A 21,156-nucleotide genomic window follows, 5' to 3' on the forward strand; every position below is an offset into this window, starting at 1 on the left:
AATGTCTACCTTACTTTTATCTTACTTGGTTCTAAAATATAAAAACTGACATTAGTATCTCAAGTTTGTGTTATCTCCCTATTTAATTCCATAGCATGTGCATCAGCTGCACAATTCAGGGTGTAAATCCTTGGTTATATTTACAGTTGTTGATTCAAAGTCTGACAAATTATTAGGCAGCTGAGGTACCAATGGCTCTTTGCAGGAAACACTGGTCCAGAAGAAAAAAAAGGTTCTGTGCTAATCAGCTCATACATACATCTACAAATATCCATGTATCTTGTCCTGAAGGATTGGTAGCAGCAATAACTATATTTATTTTGTACTGTTTCTGTAGTTCATGAATCTGCCACTGCAGCAGCACATGGTATGTGACAGGTATGTCAGTTGAGGCAGAACTATGGTATTCCAGCTTTCTTCTATTCATCTGTTACAGAAATAATTATAAAACATTGAAAACAATATTTGACAAAAATAATTAAATTGGATAGATAAAAAGTGTACTCCCCAAGTGGTGGCAAAACACACACCCAAAATAAAGTTATAATTAGGCAAGCTTTCAGAGCCAGTGGCTCCTTGGTAAAGCAGAAGGACCTGGAAAAGGTGTTCAAAAATGTCAAATGGCACAAGATGTTTGAAATTTGGAGAAAAATAGAGGTAAGCTTTAGGGAAAGATAGGTAATATGTAATATGTACAATAACGAAGAGGGTACAATAAGAGAGTGAGACCAAGAACAAAGTGCTCAGATTGAGAAGGATGTAAGACAGAGATGTAGTCTTTCATCCCTGCTGTTCAATCTATACATCACAGAAGCAATGACGGAAATGAAAAAATATTCAAGTGTGGGGATTAAAATCAGAGTGAAAGCACATCAGTGATTAGATTAGTTGATTATATTACTATCCTCAGTGAAAGTTAAGAAGAATTATGGGATCTGTTGAATCAAATGAGTAATGAGTTCAGAATATGGTTGGAGAGTAAATCAAAGAAAGGAGAAAGTAAAGAGGAGTAGCAGAAATGAGGACAATGAGAAACTTAACATGAGATTTTGAGATCACGAAGTAGACAAAGTTAGGAATTCTGCTACATGGGCAGCAAAATAACTCATGACTGACAGAGCAAAGAAGACATAGAAAGCAGACTGGCACTGGCAAAAAGGGCATTCCTGACCAACAGAAGTCTATTAGTATCAAACATAGGCATTGATTTGTGGATGAAATTTTTGAGGATGTATGTTTGGAGTGGAACATGGACTGTGGGAAAACCAGAACAGAAGAAAAAAAGAAGCATTTGAGATGTGGTGGTACAGAAGAATGTTAAAAATAAGGTGGACAGTAAGGTAGGGAATGAAGAGGTTCTCCGGAGATTCAGTGAGCAAAGGAACATACGGAAAACAGTGACAAGAAGAAAAGGCAGAATGATAGGACACCTGTTAAGACATCAGGGAGTAACTTTCATAGTACTAGAGAGAGCTTACAGGGTACAAACTCAAATGGTTCAAGTGGCTCTGAGCACTATGGGACTTAACATCTGAGGTCAGCAGTCCCCTAGAACGTAGAACTACTTAAACCTAACTAACCTGATGACATCACACACATCCATGCCCGAGGCAGAATTTGAACCTGCGACCGTAGCAGTCGTGCAGTTACAGACTGAAGCGCCTAGAACCGCTTGGCCACAGTGGCCGGTGGGGTAAAAACTGTAGGGAAAGACAGAAATTGGAATACATCCAGCAAATAACTGAGGACATAGTTTGCAGTTGCTATTCTGATATGAAGAGGTTGGCACAGGAGACGAATTTGTGGTGGGTCACATCAAACCAGTGAGAAGACTGACGACTTAAAAAAAAAAAGTGAGAAAACAAGTTTATAGATTTTTGAATAAAATTATGAAATATGATGTGGTAGAGTCATGCATATTTTTTGTACATCCAAAAACTGGTCCAATAAAATGTAAATGGTCAAATTGAAAGTATACAACTAAAAAATCATGAAATGAACAGACTGATGCTGCGTTATTAAAGTGAGGGGACAGACTTATCTCTCACAGTGAATACCTAAACTGAACCTTAGCGTGTGGGTCTTACTTAGTCATAACATCATACAGCTCAGAGAGATGATGAAATATTACATAAAGACTGACACTGAACTGTAATATTATGTCATTTTAAAAATATTTGTTTTACACGTCAGAAACATTAACAGAAGCCTTATTGAAATACTTTGTTCCAGGACGTATTACAAAAAATGCACAGCAGGCGTATGCTACTCTTAGAATTGTTGGATTGGTTGGATCCATTGATAATGATTTTTGTGGAACTGACATGACAATTGGAACAGATTCAGCTCTACATCGTATCATTGAAGCTATTGATGCCATTATGTCAACAGCCTACTCGCATCAGCGGACGTTTATTATGGAAGTCATGGGAAGACATTGTGGGTTTGTATTTCTTTAGTAACCATAGCTCATCAGATGCACCTAATGTAAATAATATTAGCAACATCACATTTTCTATTAGTTTCGTAATAACATTAAAATAATACATACTGTTTTTGAACATCATGAGCTATATTTCTAAATTTCATTCCAACTGCAGAGCTGTCACAATGTCCCTGTGCAGGTGTGTCTGTGTGTGTGTGTGTGTGTGTGTGTGTGTGTGTGTGTGTGTATGTGTGTGTACATGTTTATGTATTCCGACTACTCTGAAGAAAATTTCACCAGAAGGCTTAGCAACATTCTGTCTTGTTTATGTACCTTTTGACAGCTCAATACCTCAACTATGCTGTGTGATGTTATCTATATTCCTTTCATTATTAATGTTTGTGTTTATTATTTTGTTGTGTGCAAATTTATATTGTGTTAGGCTTAACCAATGGAACAGGAATGAGCAATAGCTTTTGAAATGTTGAGGAGATCAAGGTGGTTTGACTGCTATATAATGATCATGAGATGGAAATGACATAATGGTGCACAAATCTTTGGGTGATAATTATAAGGTAATTTGTATTTTGAAGCAAATTGTAGAGCTTGTCAATGTCCCCCATGAGATGGCCCTTTGGCATAAACGATCATGTAATGGTTGTAGGGAATCCAGATACATTGTTGTAAACACATCTCACAACAATATGAGGATCATGTTATTATATGTATTAGTATCAGTATGATGCCAGTGGCTTTGCTGCAGTGGTAACACCAGTTCCTGTCAGGTCACCGAATTTAAGCGCTGTCAGGCTGGACTAGCATGTGGATGGGTGACCATCTGGTCTGCCGAGCGCTGTTGGCAAATGGGGTGCACTCAGCCCTTGTGAGGCAAACTGAGGAGTTACTTGATTGTGAAGTAGCGGCTCCGGTCTTGTGAACTGACATATGGCTGGGAGAGCAGTGTGCTGACCACCTGCCCCTCCATATCTGCATCCAGTGACGCCTGTAGGCTGAGGATGACATGGCGGCCGGTCGATACCATTGGGCCTTCTGTCCTGTTCGGACAGACTTTAGTTTAGTATTAGTATGATAAATTCCAGATGAAGCATTTTATTAAACATGTTAATACAGAGCTTGGAAAATCACTCAGAAGGAGACATTTGCACACAGATGTATAAGGGGCATTTAAATGAAACCCGCTCACTAATGTAAAGTAATGGTAATGATTTTACTAACTCAAAAATGTAGTTATACACAGTACACATACTCAAAAATAGTCACCAAAACTGTTGGCACATTTACCTCATGACACTAGCTGGTCGATTCCATTCTTGAAAAGCTAGTAGGCTGCTGTCAAATCCAGGCCCGGACCCAGTCACACACGTCATTGTCTGTTGTGAATCGATGTTTGCGAACATCTTGTGTTAGATGTCCAAACACATGAAAGTCACATCGTGAAAGGTCAGGACTGTACAGTGGATGTTCCAGCATTTTCCTCTGAAACTGCTGCAATGTTGTCTTCACCGAATTGGCTCTGTGTGGGTGGCCATTATCATGCAGGAGGATAAGCCATTGGACAACACGCCTCAGAGTTTTGATTTGATGGCTCGTCTAAGGTTCTGTAAAGTGGCTTGATAATGCTGGGCATTGATGGTGGTTCCCCATTACAGGAACTCGGCAAACAGGGGACCCTAAGCCGTATTCCTCCTCATAATAACATTGCAGTTGACTCAGAGACAGCGCCATTCGAGTACTGCACTGTTCGGTGGTCAGTTGGTGGGGAATACATTGTGCACAGATTTTTCGAAAGTTCAAGTGTTGATGCATTATGGTGTGGGTGGGGCTCACACCAATACCCAGTAGCCAGTGAATTTCATCCACAGTGATTCTGCAGTTGTCCAAGACTAAAGCATTCGCTTCCGCAACCATTTGTGGTGTGATGACACGATGAGCCTGTCTTGGATGAGCACTATCTTCCAATGACTCACACCCCTCAAGGAATTGTTTGCGCCATTCTACAACATTTGAACAACTCGGACTGTACTCACGGTACACAGCCTTCATCTGTCGATACATTTCATGACTTCCAACTCCCTCCACCACCAGAAAACGAATCACTTCTCATTGTTCCTGCTTACTCACCTGCATGTTTGGTAGTGGATGATAACTTGTGTGACCACCTTCTCTTCAGTGTGAAACCACACTGACCCTATGCAACATAAAATGGTGTACATGCATCAGTCTCTCTACCAATAGATGGTGCCACCATACCCATAGTTACGTGGTGCCACCTTACGTGTAAGGCAAAGGTAGATGCACTGACCAGGTTTCATTTGAATGAACCTCATATTTAATATATTGATTGTCATTATGTCACATCGTCTTCCATTGGAATGCTTATGATACGGTGCTACTTTCACTGCTGACTACCAGAGATATCCAGTCTGATCGAAATAGTGTTCATCATATCTGGTGTGTTCGCTACATTTACTTTAGGGTAAAATTGCCTTAAATACAGACCTGTAGAATAAAAATAGTTACAGTTGAACCATGTATCAGTAAAACTAAATTTTGCAACTTGGACAAAAATATGCATATTAAAGAACATCCATTTTGCATCTTCCATGATAACATCAGGAGCCTCATTAATAAAGACAATGAACCTCTAATATTCATATAGAAAGATAAAACAACAGGTAGAATGCCAACAGATGCATTGTGCTTATAAGAACATCTCATTGAAATTGAAATTGAGTAGACAGCACTTGATGGATACAAGCTAATTTTGCTTTAATATGAAGCCACTATGGAGGAAATGGAGGGAGGTCACTCTCAGGTCCTTCAGTTTAATGAATATTGTGTTGGACATCTTTTTGGTTGCTGTGCAACAGTAATGTTTCAGGAAAACACACAATCTAGTTTACATGTCCTCAGCAGGAAATATCTTGCCCTTCATAAAACAGTAGAGAGAGTTTTTATAAGGTTTACAGACATAACTTTAGAATAATTGTTTGTGGAGACATGAATGTTGATTTTTCTGCCAGATACTACTGATCAAAAATACCTAAAACTGTTGTCCAGCTTTGGATTAACTACTGTAGTAAACCTTCAAAGATGACTGAAGTACATAGTGCAATAGCCATTAGCAATGTGTTTTTTGTATCCAACTAACTTTTGTGATTTAGATGTAAAAGTATCAATCAATGGATAATCCAGTTGTCATAGAGAATCGACAATACCCATATATATGCTATTATTACGATGAAGCAGCCACTCAGAAACACATTTCAAAGCCACTACCAACACCACCCTGGGGAGATATCTATGTATCCCTTCTGCCTTTGTCTAGTCTAATTGCATGGTCAAATGTGACATCATTTTTCAATGTGTTTGTGCATCATGTATCTGAGGCAGGATATGGGAACCAAACCAGTATTTACTTAGATGGATGTGGAAAACTGCCTAAAAACCACATACAGAGTGACTGATGCATTGTCCTCCTTCTTTAATCCATGAGCCAGATTCAATCCAGGGCCAGTGTGCATTCCTATGTTCTGGTAGTGGGCACTTTAATGCACTCAGTTATCTGTGTAGGTCAGATTATGTGGCTGGATAGCCAAATATTAACAATAAAAATATATTCACTAATTACATATGTACCATCAAAGAAACGTATAGTGTGACGATAAAGTCTTCTTTTTCCAGAATGAAACAAATGTGAAATTTAACAAAAACAAAGACAAGGGGTTGGTAACTCCTGGGATTAAGGTGTCTTGTGCTAGAAATTCAATTCAAAGGACAAAAAATAAGTGCAGAACTTGTAATATGCACAAGAACCAAAACATTCCAAAAATGAACCAAAACAGTTTTGAATACTGTTATCCATGAAACAAACCAACATGGATTTGAATAATACTAAGTCCCGAGAACAAAAATAATAACGTATGGAGCTCATTAATCTCCAGATTCAATGACTACTTCCTCTCAGTTGCACCAAAAACACTAAATTAAACAAGAAAAATTATTCTGGTGGTACATTCCATGACCTTGACAAATACTGTGATTATGTGGTCCACAGAAGATGTCCCACTTGTGTATATGGAATCTAGTCTTCATAACAGGAAGCAGAAGGTTACATTGTCAAATAATGTCACAGGAGCGAAACTAAGCTAAACACGGGGGAACCAACATCTTTGGCCACACAAGAATTGGTACTGTGTCTCCTCTTGTTCGTATCCTACATATATTATCTTCCAGTGATGTAAAAGGGCAATTCAAAAGCTGTAATATTTACTGATGACACAAGCATATTAATCAAAGAAACAAACTCAGTTTCACTGGGCAGAGCCAAAATAATAGTTTAGCAGTCCTTCAGTTGGTTCACAGCAAACAGCTTAAAACAGCCCAACAAAGAATCACATAATGAGTTTCAAACAACTTTAAATTTTCTGAATCCAGAAGTAGACATCCAAGGATCTTCTTGCAATGATACAGAATTTGTCATCATTATACAATGAAAATATGCTACCTAATCAGAAATGTGAAGCACCCAAAAGGGAAGGTGGAAATGAAATGAAACCTCAGACTCCAAGGCATTGATGCTATAGGAGAAACTAGGCTGAAGCAGTCAAACTGACAATATCTCCTGAACCATTTAGAAAGGCTTGACTTTAATACAGTCCTCTGTTCTACTGATAATATTACTACTGCATCACACTGCTAACTCTCCTTGTGCCACTGCAAAATCAGCTTGAAGTTTCAAGATGAGCTACTTATTTTCATCTAGGTTTTACTACAACTTCTAACATTAAAATAACACTGATGTTCCTCACACTGATGGCGATATCTGATGAGTCTGTGATTGTTTACACATGTCTCCATTGTGGTAGTCAAGTCATTCAGTTAAAAACCATAATTCAGATGAAGAGAATACCTAAGTGATTTCTGAAATTGATTTTTTGAAACAATGTTTAAAAATGACAGTTATTTAGCAGAAATTGTGTTATGCAATTAAAATATACCATACCTTAAATACTTTTTGTAATAAAATCTACATTGCTTGACAAGAAAGTGAAGCACCCAGAAGGGGGCGAGGAAATGGAAGGAATGAAACATCACGGGTTGAGAGAGTATGAGATGTTATTTCAATGATTACAAAGCCAAGGTAAATTGACAAAGAACTAGGCAGTATGAGCCCTCTTGTGTTCTCTCCTGTGCCAAGCTGGTCCACAAATGTTGTAAATTGTCCTTAATATCCTGGATATTGGCACTGGGATGGAGTAAATGTCTGAATTTGTCACACATTATGTTCTGAATGGGACAGACATGGGGATCTTGCTGTGGTGGTGAGCATTGTCATGTTGAAAAATGGTACCACAATATGGTCACATGAGAGATCGCACATGAGAACACAGGATGTCTGTGACATACAATTCTGCCATCAGAGTTCCCTCAACCACTATTAGCTGTAACCTGAAGTCGTACCTGATGGCTCCCCACATCAGGAGCAGTACCACTGTGCCTGCCCAAAACATTGGGAGAAGGGGACCTCGACTCAGATTGCCGCCTTACACACCAACAGTGGTTATCTGGGCAGCGCAGAATTGTGTTTCATTGCTGAACACAGTTCAGTACCAATCATCAGCAGTCCATGCTGTCTGGTCACAGCATCACTCCAGATGCCGTTGTTTGCATAGTGATGTTAATGGTAGCCTACATATGGGATGGTAGTTCCCCAGTGTGACTGCTGATAGTCTCCAACCAATGGTGCAGGATGTCACAGAAGGTTGGAAGGAGGTTGTTACTTCATTTTGAATGGCAAGCACAGTTGTGAAGGGTTACACTGCACTTGGTGCAAAATCTGTGATCCTCTCTTGCGGTGGTCAGATGTAGTTAACTGGAGTGTTAATGATGAGTACATATCACCTCATGTGCAACTATGCCCTGTGCTTGTGTTCATGATTCCCCTCAGTCTGCCTGGAAAACTGAGTCAGCATTCTCCCATAGTGAGTGATAAATTGAACTCAGGAGGCATTACTGTCATGCCCTGTAGTTCTTGCCACATGATTTTCAAGTAAAAGCATTACATTGTGATAATGTATTGTACTCTGATAGGGTATTTCATTGTTAGTCACTACTCTAAGTCCTTCCATTTTTCATTAATTGTGTAGTAAGCATTACTTATGAAGAATGTCTTAGCTGTCTTTTTAAATAGATGTATTTTAGTAACCTTTTTCATCTGTTTGGGCAATTTATTATCCACCTTTATTCCCTAGTATAAAATACTGTTTTGAGATTTCTGTTTGTTTTTAATTGGTAAATATAAGTTCAAACTCACTCTTGTTCCATGATTATGTATAGAACTTCCAGTAAAATACTTGGTAACAATTTCTTTGATATGCACAATAGATTGATGCACTTGGTGCAATAAGGATACCTAGCTTTTTAAATAGTTCTTTATAATGAGCCTAACTATTATGTCCAGTTATTATTCTTATGATCCTTTTCTGCAGTTTAAAAATGATGTCCATATTTTGTGCCTTTGATCTCCAGGAAAATCTACCAAATCCAAGAATTAAGAGTTCGTAGGAATAGTATATTACAAACTGATGATAAAACCCTAAGAGAATAACACGTTGCTGACATTCTTTTTGCTAGTATCTTTGTGTGTTCATTCCACATTAATTGAAAGTAAGTATTCACCCCAAAAAACATTCTGTTTGTCACAAAATCTGCATTCAAACACAATTTATAGTGAAGTATTGTATGCAAAACTTATTGGATTCCTACTGGATAAGAAGTTAAAATGATTGCAACATACAGATGAAGTGATCAAGAATCTCAGTCCAACATATTTTTAATGTAGAAATATCTCTCACTTTTTTGACCTAAAGACAAGAATTTTCACGTATTTTGCATATTTTCACTCTCTCTTATCTTCAAGAGATGTTTTATGGTGCAATGAACCTAAAGTGAGTAAAATATTTATATTTATTTGGCAGAAACAAGCAGGATGAACATTGTGTAAACTATGCAGCCACACATCTTCCAGCTACCTCATTAAGGATCTGGGATTATTGCTCTCTCTACTTAATGATTGTTGTTGATATGAAAAGACAGTTTCATCAGAGCTATGGTTTCACAGTCATAATATGAGAAACAAAAATAATTTTCTTTACCTCTTTGTCTAGGCTTAGGAGTGGAGTTATGTACTCTTCTGCAAAGATATTCAACAAGTTACAATCCAGTATAAAGCAAGAAACTGGGAATCTCTGCCAAACAAAGAAATATAAAAAAATGCACCTTCTTAGCCACTCCTTCCACAAATAATTTGGTTATTTAGATCTGTGGACTGAAATTTTCTGTTACTGAAGTGGCAAGTAGCAGTGTTTATTGCAAAGCTGCCTGACAAGTGATAACAAATTGCAAACAGGCTTCTGTTGCTAGCAAATGTTGGTATAGTCTGCACAGAATACTGTGGACGGTAGATGCACAGATGACAGGGCATGCATGAGGAGAGTGGTGGTGGTGGGGGCTGCGGGCAGGCACTGAAGGGAAAATGCCAAGCACTGGAGGGGAAGTTCTTAACTAAAGTCTACACCAACATTTATTGTAAATATTTAGTGGGGTCTCTTCATGCCCACATTTGCATGATGTCACCTCTGCTTTGGTTAGTATCTAAAAAGAATTCTGCAGAAAATTCAACGATTTATTTTTGCCTGGCTTGTTAACCATTTGTAACTTTCAGAGACATGCCATGAGTAGCGAATTTTGGGTAAAACCTACACGTTTCTCTTGTTGCCATGTTAAAATTGTCTTCTTTTGCCAAAACACAGCAGAGTCTGCACGGTCTCACCTCACTAACATGTTGTGCAGACACAGTTGTGAGAAAATTCTGAAACAGTGGTTTATTAAGTGAGGAACTAAGGAAAAGTAAGATCAGTATCTTATGAAAAAGAACATGAGTTGCATCGGTGCACTGCTGCTGCCAGTTGAATCCAATGTTGCCATTAGCATAATGTTATAACAATGGCAAAGATGATGATGCTTAGGACGCTTCCTTGAGAGACAACATTCTCCTGACAAAACAACTCTGATAGGAATGAGACATGATGTGTATGAAGATAAGATGTTCCCATAAGCCCACTATTGGAGCTTTCTGAGTACACATACTGTATCTGAACTGGGATATCTGGAAGACTGCAATTTTTTTTTAATTGTTTGTCCCTCTCTTTCTCATGATTTAGCATAATGTACGCAATAAGTTCCACCTCTGTAGCTGATTAGTCAGCATGGCTGACTGCCCTGTGGAGGACCCAGGTTCGAATGCTGGTACAGCCAGAGATTTTTTGGTGGTGGGAGGATTGGAATGTGGTGCTGTAAGCCTTGTCATGCTAACTGAGGAGCTACTTGACAGAGTAGTAGTGCCTCCAGGTTACAACCAATGTGCTGACCCCGTGCTCCACCATACCTCATTCAGTGAGGCCAATGGCAGCAGTTGACGCAGTGGTCAGTCGGTGACAATGAGCCTGCCAAAGCCTGTGGATTGAGTTTACGTTACTACACAATAAGTTAGTCAGTTTAATGCTTGTTACCAATCGAAAGCCACAACAGTGTTCCTCACCTGTTGAAGATTTCACATTCTTCTTGGTTCTTCTCCAACAGTACTGTGGCAGCACGTCAGTTTCAGCTAAGCATTAAGGAGTTAGATGGTATACACCAATAACACGTTTCACTAGAGAAAACCACATATATTTATTACCACTGATCAAAATTTACTTACAAGCCACTTAATCTTATGAAAAAGGACACCGTCCTGTAGTTGAATAACTCCATGAAGTGTCTGGGTGTTGTTTATAATATCAAGCACAATCTGATGAGTTTGAATTCGGTGTCATACTTTCTTGAGTGAATTACCCATGGATTCAGAGGAGAAAATGGAAAATGTCTTATCTGTTTTTATCAAGCCTTTGTATGGCCCCCAACTCTTTTACAAATGCTATGTGTTCCACAGAAAATCTATAAATCTAAAGATTGGCTATGATACTTATTAGGCTGACTACAGGTACCTGAAGGACCAGCCCTATTTTAAATCTATATGCAGAGGCTGGTGAAATACCTCTATCACCTACTGTCAGCTCCTCGTGGTATCTCCACAGTTATCGTTTTTCCATTTATTGCCACAATGCCATATGGGATTTGCCCAGTGTAAGACCTTGAAGACAACCCTGGGTTACTCAGTAGTTTGCCATGATTATGTCCACCCGATCTGCTTACCAAGTAACATTGGAGGTACATGCAGTCTTGAAATAAATGAGATGTACTCTGGCTGCAATGTTCAACATCTACTGTGATTTCCTGAGTGCATTATGAGCTGTCAGTGCGTGTATCCATCAGAGAAACAAGTCCTGTATGTATCCATCAAAGAAACAAGTCAGTTATATCAGGATGGCTTTATTCACCTCTAACATCCAAGTAAAGAGGTGATGTGCTGTCGGCTATGAGGACATGTGATAATTTGGGTGAAAGGACTGATGAATCCAACAACCAAGAAAGTGTATAAGATACATACCATGAACAAATGTGAATCCCCCCTATATGCTGTAAGCTCATTATTTATGAACAGTGTCATTGGCAGATGTGGCTAAAAAAAAGGTGAAAAGATAGAAAAACATTTTTAGTTGCTGAAACTATCTTCGTAGCATAGCTCCATCTAACCACTGAGGCATAATGAATTCCTCTTAATGTTGCCGATGTTGTTCTTGAGTCAAGCTGGGACCTGTTATGGCTGGATGGTGGATTACTACAATGGGTAGTTGGTAATGACAGCATATATGGCACATAGCTGACAGATTCAGGTGTCCCTGTGCACATGCCCTAAGAGATGAGTTGTGGCTCTTCATGGAAATTGGCGACCCAGTGCTGTAATTGTGATGGTTATGATAATCAGTAGCATATAGGTTTCTTTTGCAAGGGTGTGTTCTTTTTTACGTTCATCTTAAGCGTCATTATTAAATTGAGTTTCTGGACTGTTGATTAGAACTTGTCTCATTGATGATAGAGAGATAAGTGTGTTTTCAATAGTAGACAATAGCTCAGAACAGTGACTGTAGCTTTAACTTGTAGCAGTTGCTTCATAAATCTGGAGTTTGAATTTAAGACAGTCTGTAATTTGTGTGAGGCCTTGAAGAAGTCCCATCCATGAATAATATTGTCATGTATAAGAAGGTGTAATTAGATGAATGATGAACACCAACTTCACTTAATGAAGATTTATTCAGCACTTGCACATAAAAGAGCGCAGAGCGAAATGCCTCTGGCCAAAACACATACAGTATATATACAGCTACAGAACATTCCAGTACAATGATTCTTGATATTTGTGGATACTTCTAGAATGTATTCGAACCAAATATAGAAATTATTTTGTACAGTCCAGGTGAGTTTTGAACTCACGACCCGCCATGTAACATTTTAGTATCATAACCAATACACTATGGTGACTGTGCTGCTGAGTTTCTTCTGCGACATTGCCCCTCGTTAAGAGAACAGTGTCTCCTAGTCCGGGAACGAGTCATTGGTCCTGCATACTCTAACTCCTGATGACTGATTCTCGCCCTGGCAGTGATCTTCTTAGAACTTCTTTTGCTGCTACGCTCTTCGTCACCTTTCTGCTTGTTGCCTGTCACTGGAGCTTTGAGTTTACCCTGGGTTGCAGGATCTTTATAGAGCTTCATTCAAAGGACGTGGACCGTATCTCTGTTTGTCGTCTTGTGTTGGGGTCAAAATCTTCAACTTCATAAGTAACATTAGACAACTGTCTTACAGCCTTATAAGTTCCAAAGTAGCGCCTGAGGAGCTTCTCAGAGAGACCAACTTTCCGAAGAGGAGTGAAGATCCAGACAAGGCCACCAGGCTGGTAGACAACAGGGTGGTGGCTTGCGTCATATGTTCATCGATCATTTTCTTGTGCCTGCAGCATGTGGAGTCAAGCTAACTGCCGAGCTGCCTCAGCTCTGGTTAACATCTGGCCGATATATTCGTCGTCCATGTCATCAGGATGTAATGGAAACAGTATCCATCATTGTAGTCACCTCACGTCCATGCACCAGGAAAAATAGCATAAATCCTGTGGTGTCTTGTTTGGCGGTGTTGTAGGCAAATGTCACGGAAGGTAGCACCTCATCCCAGTTGCTCTGCTCAACATTGATGATCACTGATAACATGTCAGCCAAGGTCTTATTAAGGCATTCAGTAAGCCTGTTAGTTTGTGGATGGTAGGCAATCATCATGTGATGAGTAATGTTGCACCGACCGTTTGTCTTGTCACAAGATTCGATTGAAAAACGTTCCTGCAATCCGTAATTAACAACCTTGGGGCACCGTGTTTTAATACAATGTCTTCCTCGATGAGTTTGGCTACCTCGTGTGCGTCGGCTGTTTCCATGACTTTTTTAATGGCATGGCATATCAGATAATCAGTGCAAACAATAATCCATCTTTTACCACTAGAAGACGTTTGAAATCATGCGAGGAGGTCAATCCCAACACACTAGAAAGGTATTTCGGCTGCTGGAATTGGCATGAGTCAGCCAGGTGGTTTCTGAGGAACTGCTTTTCTCCTCTGGCTTTCTCTACAGTGTGATACATAGTGACGGACACTCCTAAATAAACGTGGCCCAAAAAACGTCTTGCGGAGTCTATCGTAGGTTTTAATAAATCCTAGATGTCCGGCCTCAGGTGTGTCATGGAATTTCTGTAGAACATCTAAGCACATGTGTTTAGGAATCACTAGTAACCACATCTTTCCAAATGGATCAAAGTTTTTCTTGCAAAGTAATCCATTAACTACCTTAAATTGTCCTTTCACATCCTCTGTCTGATTTAAGGCAAGCATAATTTGAGATATCTTGGTGTCCTTCTTCTGCTCAGCAGAGAGATCCTGGAATGCAGCGAGACAGCCACTATCTTCATCAAAGTCTTGATGGTCTTGCACAGAGTTTCATGAGAGACAGTTGGCATCTTGGTGTTTTCATCCACTTTTGTACACTATGGTAATGTCATACTCTTGAAGACGTAGTGCCCACCTGGTGAGTTGTCCTGTTGGATCCTTAAGACCTGTCAACCAACAAAGCGAATGATGGTCTGTAACAATTGTGAATGGCCTTCCACAGAGATACTATCGAAATTTGCACATGATCCAGATCACAGCAAGACTTTCTCTTTCTGTAGTTGAGTAGTTCCTCTCGGCTTTTGTAAGTGTCCTAGAAGCATAGGCTATAACCTTTTCTTTTCCATCCGAAATTTGCACCAGAACAGCACTGAGCCCAAACTCACTGCCATCTGTGTGTAGTTTTGTAGGTGCTCTCTAATCATACAGACCAAGTACAGGGTCATTCATCAGAGCTTTTCACAGCATATCGAAAGAATCTTGTTGAGCACCACCCTAGATAAATTTAGCATCAGCTTTTAACAACTCCTGGAGTGGCCTGGCTTTGATACAAAAGTCTTTGATAAAGCAACAGTAATAAGAATATAATCTGAGTAAGCTTCTCACATCTCTAATAGGAAATTCCTTTATAGATCTAACCTTTTCTGGGTCTGGCTGCATACTTTTGCTTGACACAAGGTGTCCAACTAGTTTGATTTCTTTTGCTCCAAGAGACACTTTCTTGGATTAAGTTTCAGTCTGCCTTGTTGGAGACACTCAGTCTTTTTATATGTTCATCAGATGTCTCTGAGAACACTATAATGTCATCTAAATAACAAAGACACATCGTCCACTTCAGGTGACGTAGAAGATTATCCATCATCCATTCAAAAGTTGCTGGTGCATTACACAAACCAAATGGCTTTACTTTAAACTCATATAGACTCTCAGGGGTGATGAATGCAGTTTTCTCATGATCAGCCTCATCTACTTGAATTTGCCAATATCCCAAGTACATGTCCATAGTTGAGAAAAACTTAGCCCCCTTCAGACAATCTCATGTATTGTCAATTCATGGAAGGAGGTAAACATCCTTTTTAGTTATCTTGTTAAGCTTCCTGTAATCAACACTAAAGTGCCACCTGCCACCCTTCTTCCTGACGAGGACCACTGGTGACAACCATGGGCTCTACGAAGGCTGAATGATGCCATTCTTCATCATTTTCTCTACCTCGTTGCGAATTATTTGACATTTTGTTGCCGACACACTGTATGCTCTCTGGCTTATTGGTTGATGGTCTCCAGTGCTAATCTGGTGCTTCACCATTGATTTGTCTAATTTGCTCTTCACCTATGGATTGAAGCATTCAGAGAACTCTTGAAGAATGGCAAGTAGCTTCTTCTCTTGTTCCTTAGTGACATCTGGTGATAGTCGAGCCAGAAGATCTTGTCTCATAGTGGTAGCACACAGTTGCTGTCATTGTAACATCCTCTTCTTCTTCTGTCTCCGATAGAGTGCGACCTGTTGAATATGGCTGAAACTCTAGTTTCTTGCCACATAAACGGTGGCTCTGTCGTGGCATGGTGGGAGCCACTTGTGTCTTCTATAATGGGTGCTATCACAAGGTCCAATGCCCAGCACCTCCACCAGAATAATGTCACATAGAAGGTGTAAGTGGATGAATGATGAACACTTACTTCACTTAACGAAGGTTTATTCAGCACTTGCACAAACAAGAGTGTGGAGCGAACTGCCTCCGACCAGAACACATGCCGTATATATACAGCTACCGAACATTCCAGTACAATGATTCTTGATATTTGTGGATACTTCTAGAATGTATTTGAACCGAATATAGAAATTAAAATTGTACAGTCCAGGTGAGTTTTGAACTCACGACCCTCCGTGCAACAGTTTAGTATCATAACCACTAACCCACGGTGCTACTCAGCTTGTCCTGTGACAATATTATGGCTGCATCTTGATAAAATGACAAATTGAGCAGGCATGTCCTCTCATTAATAGTTCTAGTCACAACACAGGTGTCTGTTGGCTTAATATTTGTGCTGTGTATCTGAAGTAAATTTCATAACACTCATGAATGGGCATCCAGAGGGTGTGCATTTTGCTAGAAAAAGGTATTTAAGATCATGTCAGTATATTCTGACAATACGGTAATTGGATGCACCCAGGGGTGGAACAAAGTCTAATAGCAGTTAGGAGAGAGAGGTAAGGATGTCTGTCATGCGTAGCCGGAAACCAGAGTTAGAGAAAATGTCTGTAGATGGTCCATTTCTGGCCACATCTTGCAGCCCAGTGTGATTTGTCCACCGCACTCCTCAATGGTCACTTAGACTCAACATGTGGGGACTAGTCAGCAAATGCATTTTATGGAAACAAACAACATCTGTGGAGATGATGATTCTTCTTGTCACAGAGGCCATAGCAGTTGGTATTTGATTCCCGAAAACAAAAATTCAAGCTGAAAAAATGTAAAATCAACAATAAATATCTGCAGTAACCCTAGACTGGCCACGTGACCCACACATACTTCCCCCTTCCATAGAAGGTGGAGTAACTATTGCTGGGGCCTTAATAGCTAAGCGTAACAACAATTTAAATTTTTTCATGATTTTCAAAATGCCTTACAAAGGCTTACAAGAGTTAATTCATTTTTATTGTGATACTGTTCTTTGCAGAGGCCTTTAGAAGTTGCTGAGCAATGTGGTTGTAGTGAGGTGGCATAGGTTGGTCACAGGGTGCCAAGCAGTGGGACTGTGAGGAAGTGGCAGAAATTTTCACAGCAGCCAGGCAGCATGAACAGCAAGTACAGGGACGGACTTTTCTGGATAACTCATATCAGTAGTACTAGCCTGGAGCCCTAGAGAGACGCTACAGATTTCTTACATGGAAAAACGCAAGGCCCACAACCAGCACCTAAAATCACATTAAAGTTAATTCCAACATTCTGATGAATGTGATTAGCTAACATACAATTCTACAAACAAATTCAGGGAACTACTCTTATGATATAAATTTAACCTCAAGTCATTCAAAATAGTAAATAAAAGAGTTATAGTGACCTCGCAGCACTGGGTATAAGTAGCAACAGGTGGTGAGATTTGCTAAGGACCAGACTGAAAGGAACAGAGTAAAAATTCAACTTCTTAAGGCTAAACTAAAATATATTGAGGCAAAAACTGAAATAATTAATTGTGAAATATAAAAAATACTTTTTACTTGCTTGCATTTAGATATTTCTGCATAACACGCTTGCCTGCTTCGGTTTACAGTGCCATTTTCAAATGCATGCTAGATGGAGATGATGATCATATGACATCTGGGGGTCAACCGTGAGCTTCCTGTTGTGAAATATTGTTATTATAATCATGTAGCTGTATAATAGATAATGTTTCATGATAACAAATGTTTGACAGCTATTTGACAGTTGTGGTCCTTAGATTCTCTAAACTAGCTGTGTGATTATATTAACAGTATTTCACAAAAGAAAGCCCATAGTTGGCCCCTGAATGCCACATGATTGTCAACTCCAGTTAGATGTGCATTTGAAAATTGCATTTTAAGCTGAAACATGCAAGCTTTTGTTGTGAAGAAATATCTAGATATAAGCAAATAAATATTATATTACAGCTATTGGAATTAACCTCTTACAAAAATGCTAGATATACTAGGCACCATCATAACAAGTGTCCCAGAACGAGTATAAAAATTACTCATAAAAACTTTTACTTCTCTAAATTGTAATATATAATTGAAAATAGAATCCGAGCAAGAAACCATCCCATCAGAATAAGTGAAGCTGATTCAGTGTGAATTAAGCAAAATTTAGTATGTGTGTGGCACATAGCTTCTTTTTGAAATAGTCACATTGTTCATGCATTAGAATTGTGAAAGCAGCTATGATTGACATAGGTACTAAAACTTGATCATTAACAGCCACACACATAAATTCATGCTATGATCAATTGGGAACATTCTTACTTTACTTTTTCATATCCAGAAAATTTATTTTAAAGTTTTTCAGTGCTCATTGAGAGTGTGTTTAAATTATGCTGTATTCTCATGTGCAGTTCTGTGGGATTCAGGATCTGAGAATCTGGCCACTGTATATAACTTTTCAAGTGGTGTAGGTTTCATGAATCTTGTTGTTAACCTGCATGTGTCATTCTATTGATTTTTTCAGCGTGTTCATCTGGACTATACAAAACATGTGTGTTCCACTGTGGAAAAGCAAAGTGATTGGGCAGTTCTTCTTAGTACAGTTGGTATGGTTCCTCATTTACTATTTCTAGTTTTCTCAACGTGTTGTTTCTGGCAGCAGCCTTCTGGCTGGTCTTCTCATGATGACATTTGTAAGTTGGTGATCTGTCCACCATAACACCCAGGTATGTTGATTCGTTTGTGTGTTCCAGATTGCTGTCTTTCCAGGTAATGTCCAGCTTTTTGTCTGTCTGTTTTGAGTGAAGATGGAAAGTGCTAACATGTGTCTACAAGGGGTTTGATTTGAGGGAATTCTCTCAGTAATATTCAGACAAGATGTTTTAGCAAGTTTTCCAATTATCCTTCTATCTCTCAAACCTCTTTTCTTGTGTAGTAATAGCCAGTTCACAAGCATACAAGAAATGGATATTAGGATCTGATGTTGGTTGATCATTTGTGTATACATTAATTAAAAGGGATGGCAGGACACTTCCCTGAGAAAGACCATTCTTTTGTTGATGGCCATCACCTGATAATACCTGCAGCATTACATAAAATTACCTGTTTTGTAATAGAAGTTCTGTACTTTTTGTGAGCTGATAGTCCTTAAATGTTTTGTAGAGTTTTTTCATGAGGATACTATGGCTGACAGTTCCATATGTAGAACTTAAGTCTACCAGAGCTACAAGTGTAACTTGTTTTGTTTCCAAACCATATCTCATTGTGTTCTGTACTTGAAAGGATTTGACTGATGCATGATTTTCTTGGTCTGAATCTAGAGTGGGTAATGAGCTTTTTCTCTGTGGTATTTACTATGTGATTTAAAATCGTTCATTCATACAGCTTTTACAGATGGCATAGGAGTGTTATTGGGCAGTAATTCTTTGGTCAGAAGAGTTGAGAACATAGATGCTTATGTCCACAGAAGGAACTCTCCTGTTACAGTAAAATAGGGGATTGACAAAAATAGCACGATAACATTAAGCAAATGTAATGTTAAACAGGTATTTTACCTCCCTGATATTTATCTTAAACTCTAAGAACAAAGTTTAATATTGCAAGCTCAACCATAGGGTGAAGTACAGGAAAAACCTGCCATAAAGAATTGCAAAACCATTTACAATATCCTTGTTTGTGTAGAAATCCCACCATTGTTCCTAATAGTAGTATGACCAAGAATGAAGAAACGGAAATTGGAGCATTACAGTGAGCATTGTTTCTTCCTGGTGTAAATTGGAGTGTCATGGGTGGAAGGTTTCTAATTATGATGTGTTCCACTCCATGTAGAATATGTTATCTGGATGCATATGTTTGCTGACTATGCATTATAAATAATTTGTGGTCACAGTTCCTGAAATTAATTACTGTTGTGGACCTTCTATGCAGGCCCACTAGATGCTGAGTGTGACTTCTCCATCTTTTGCAATGTGGTTGGGTACTGAAAGAGAGCTCTGATCTTTCCAAGCTACTAAATGAAGTAAACAGGTGTGCAGTAACTCTTCTGCATTTTATGCACAATGTTTTTCATGTACAGCTCCAGTTACAGTGATGGGTGAACCGAACGCTCTTACGTTGTAGCTCGTAACAAATGACAATATTCATTATGTACTCCTTTTATATTATAGGAAAGCATATAATTGAATGACATTTTTATTTATGTGCTATTTTGTTTTAGTCTGTTATGTAGATACAAGGATAGATCAACGTTGCACATGAACTGACATGAAAATGGCATACAGTATTTTAACACAATTTAAAATGTGTTAGTATAACTAAGTGTTATGGTGTTTTGGGGGGGGGGGGATATATAAAGAAAAATAGTAATAATTTTTAAAAGAAAGAAAAAAGTGCCATATGATACCATTTGACCATCTGGTGCACAGATATATGTTTATCCATAATCCAGAAGGCTCATGCTATTATTCTGTTGTACCATGCTGCATTGCAGGGTGTATAATTGTGGACTACCCCATTGTACAACAGTATACTGTGCTACACTACACCACACTACACAGCACTACACTACACTACATTACTTCACTTTGCCTCAGAACCAAGATATATCCTTCATTTGTCTGGAGAGTTAGCCCTTGGCATGATGAGGTGTAATTCAGGAGTCACAGGGGCTGTACTGCTGTTCCACCCAAGGTGTAGAGATTGGCAGATGGCTGTCAGGATTTCAGGAAATCCTTCCTGTTCCTCCCCGGGGTTCATCTCCTTGCAACTTACAGAAGGTTGTTGTAGATAGATGTTCCGCTGTGGTGCATTTTGCTGTCATGATGTATGGCTTCTTATTGCTTGTCTTTCAGCCATGTAGCTTGCAGTTCATAAACCGGTACTTCAGCTGTCAGTGAGTTCAGCTAATGCATCATTCCTTATTATGTTATAGACCATTGTATTACCATAGATGTTCCTGTTCTGATCTGTAACAACTTCTCTAATGGCACATCCCCAGACAATGTGGTCAGGGTGCCAGTTGCTCCACTTTCACAAGTGTCTTTTGGTCAGGTGAATACAGGGTTATAAATACAAAATCAAATAGGGGTAATGCAGGAGTAGGTTTAATAATGAATAAAAAAA

The 21,156-nt window shown here is 39.1% G+C and overlaps 1 protein-coding gene across 1 annotated transcript in view; it reads left to right on the top strand.

Moving 5' to 3' along the window:
- Positions 1–21,156, top strand: part of LOC124594244 (ATP-dependent 6-phosphofructokinase-like) — a 426,583-nt gene that overhangs the window by 91,369 nt on the left and 314,058 nt on the right. The window contains exon 4 of the mRNA XM_047132611.1: positions 2,233–2,443. Coding sequence (XP_046988567.1) covers positions 2,233–2,443 — 211 coding nt within the window. The remainder of the gene's footprint in view (positions 1–2,232; positions 2,444–21,156) is intronic.

The sequence above is a fragment of the Schistocerca americana genome, chromosome 1 (assembly GCF_021461395.2).
Source record: "Schistocerca americana isolate TAMUIC-IGC-003095 chromosome 1, iqSchAmer2.1, whole genome shotgun sequence".
Lineage (NCBI taxonomy): Eukaryota > Metazoa > Arthropoda > Insecta > Orthoptera > Acrididae > Schistocerca > Schistocerca americana.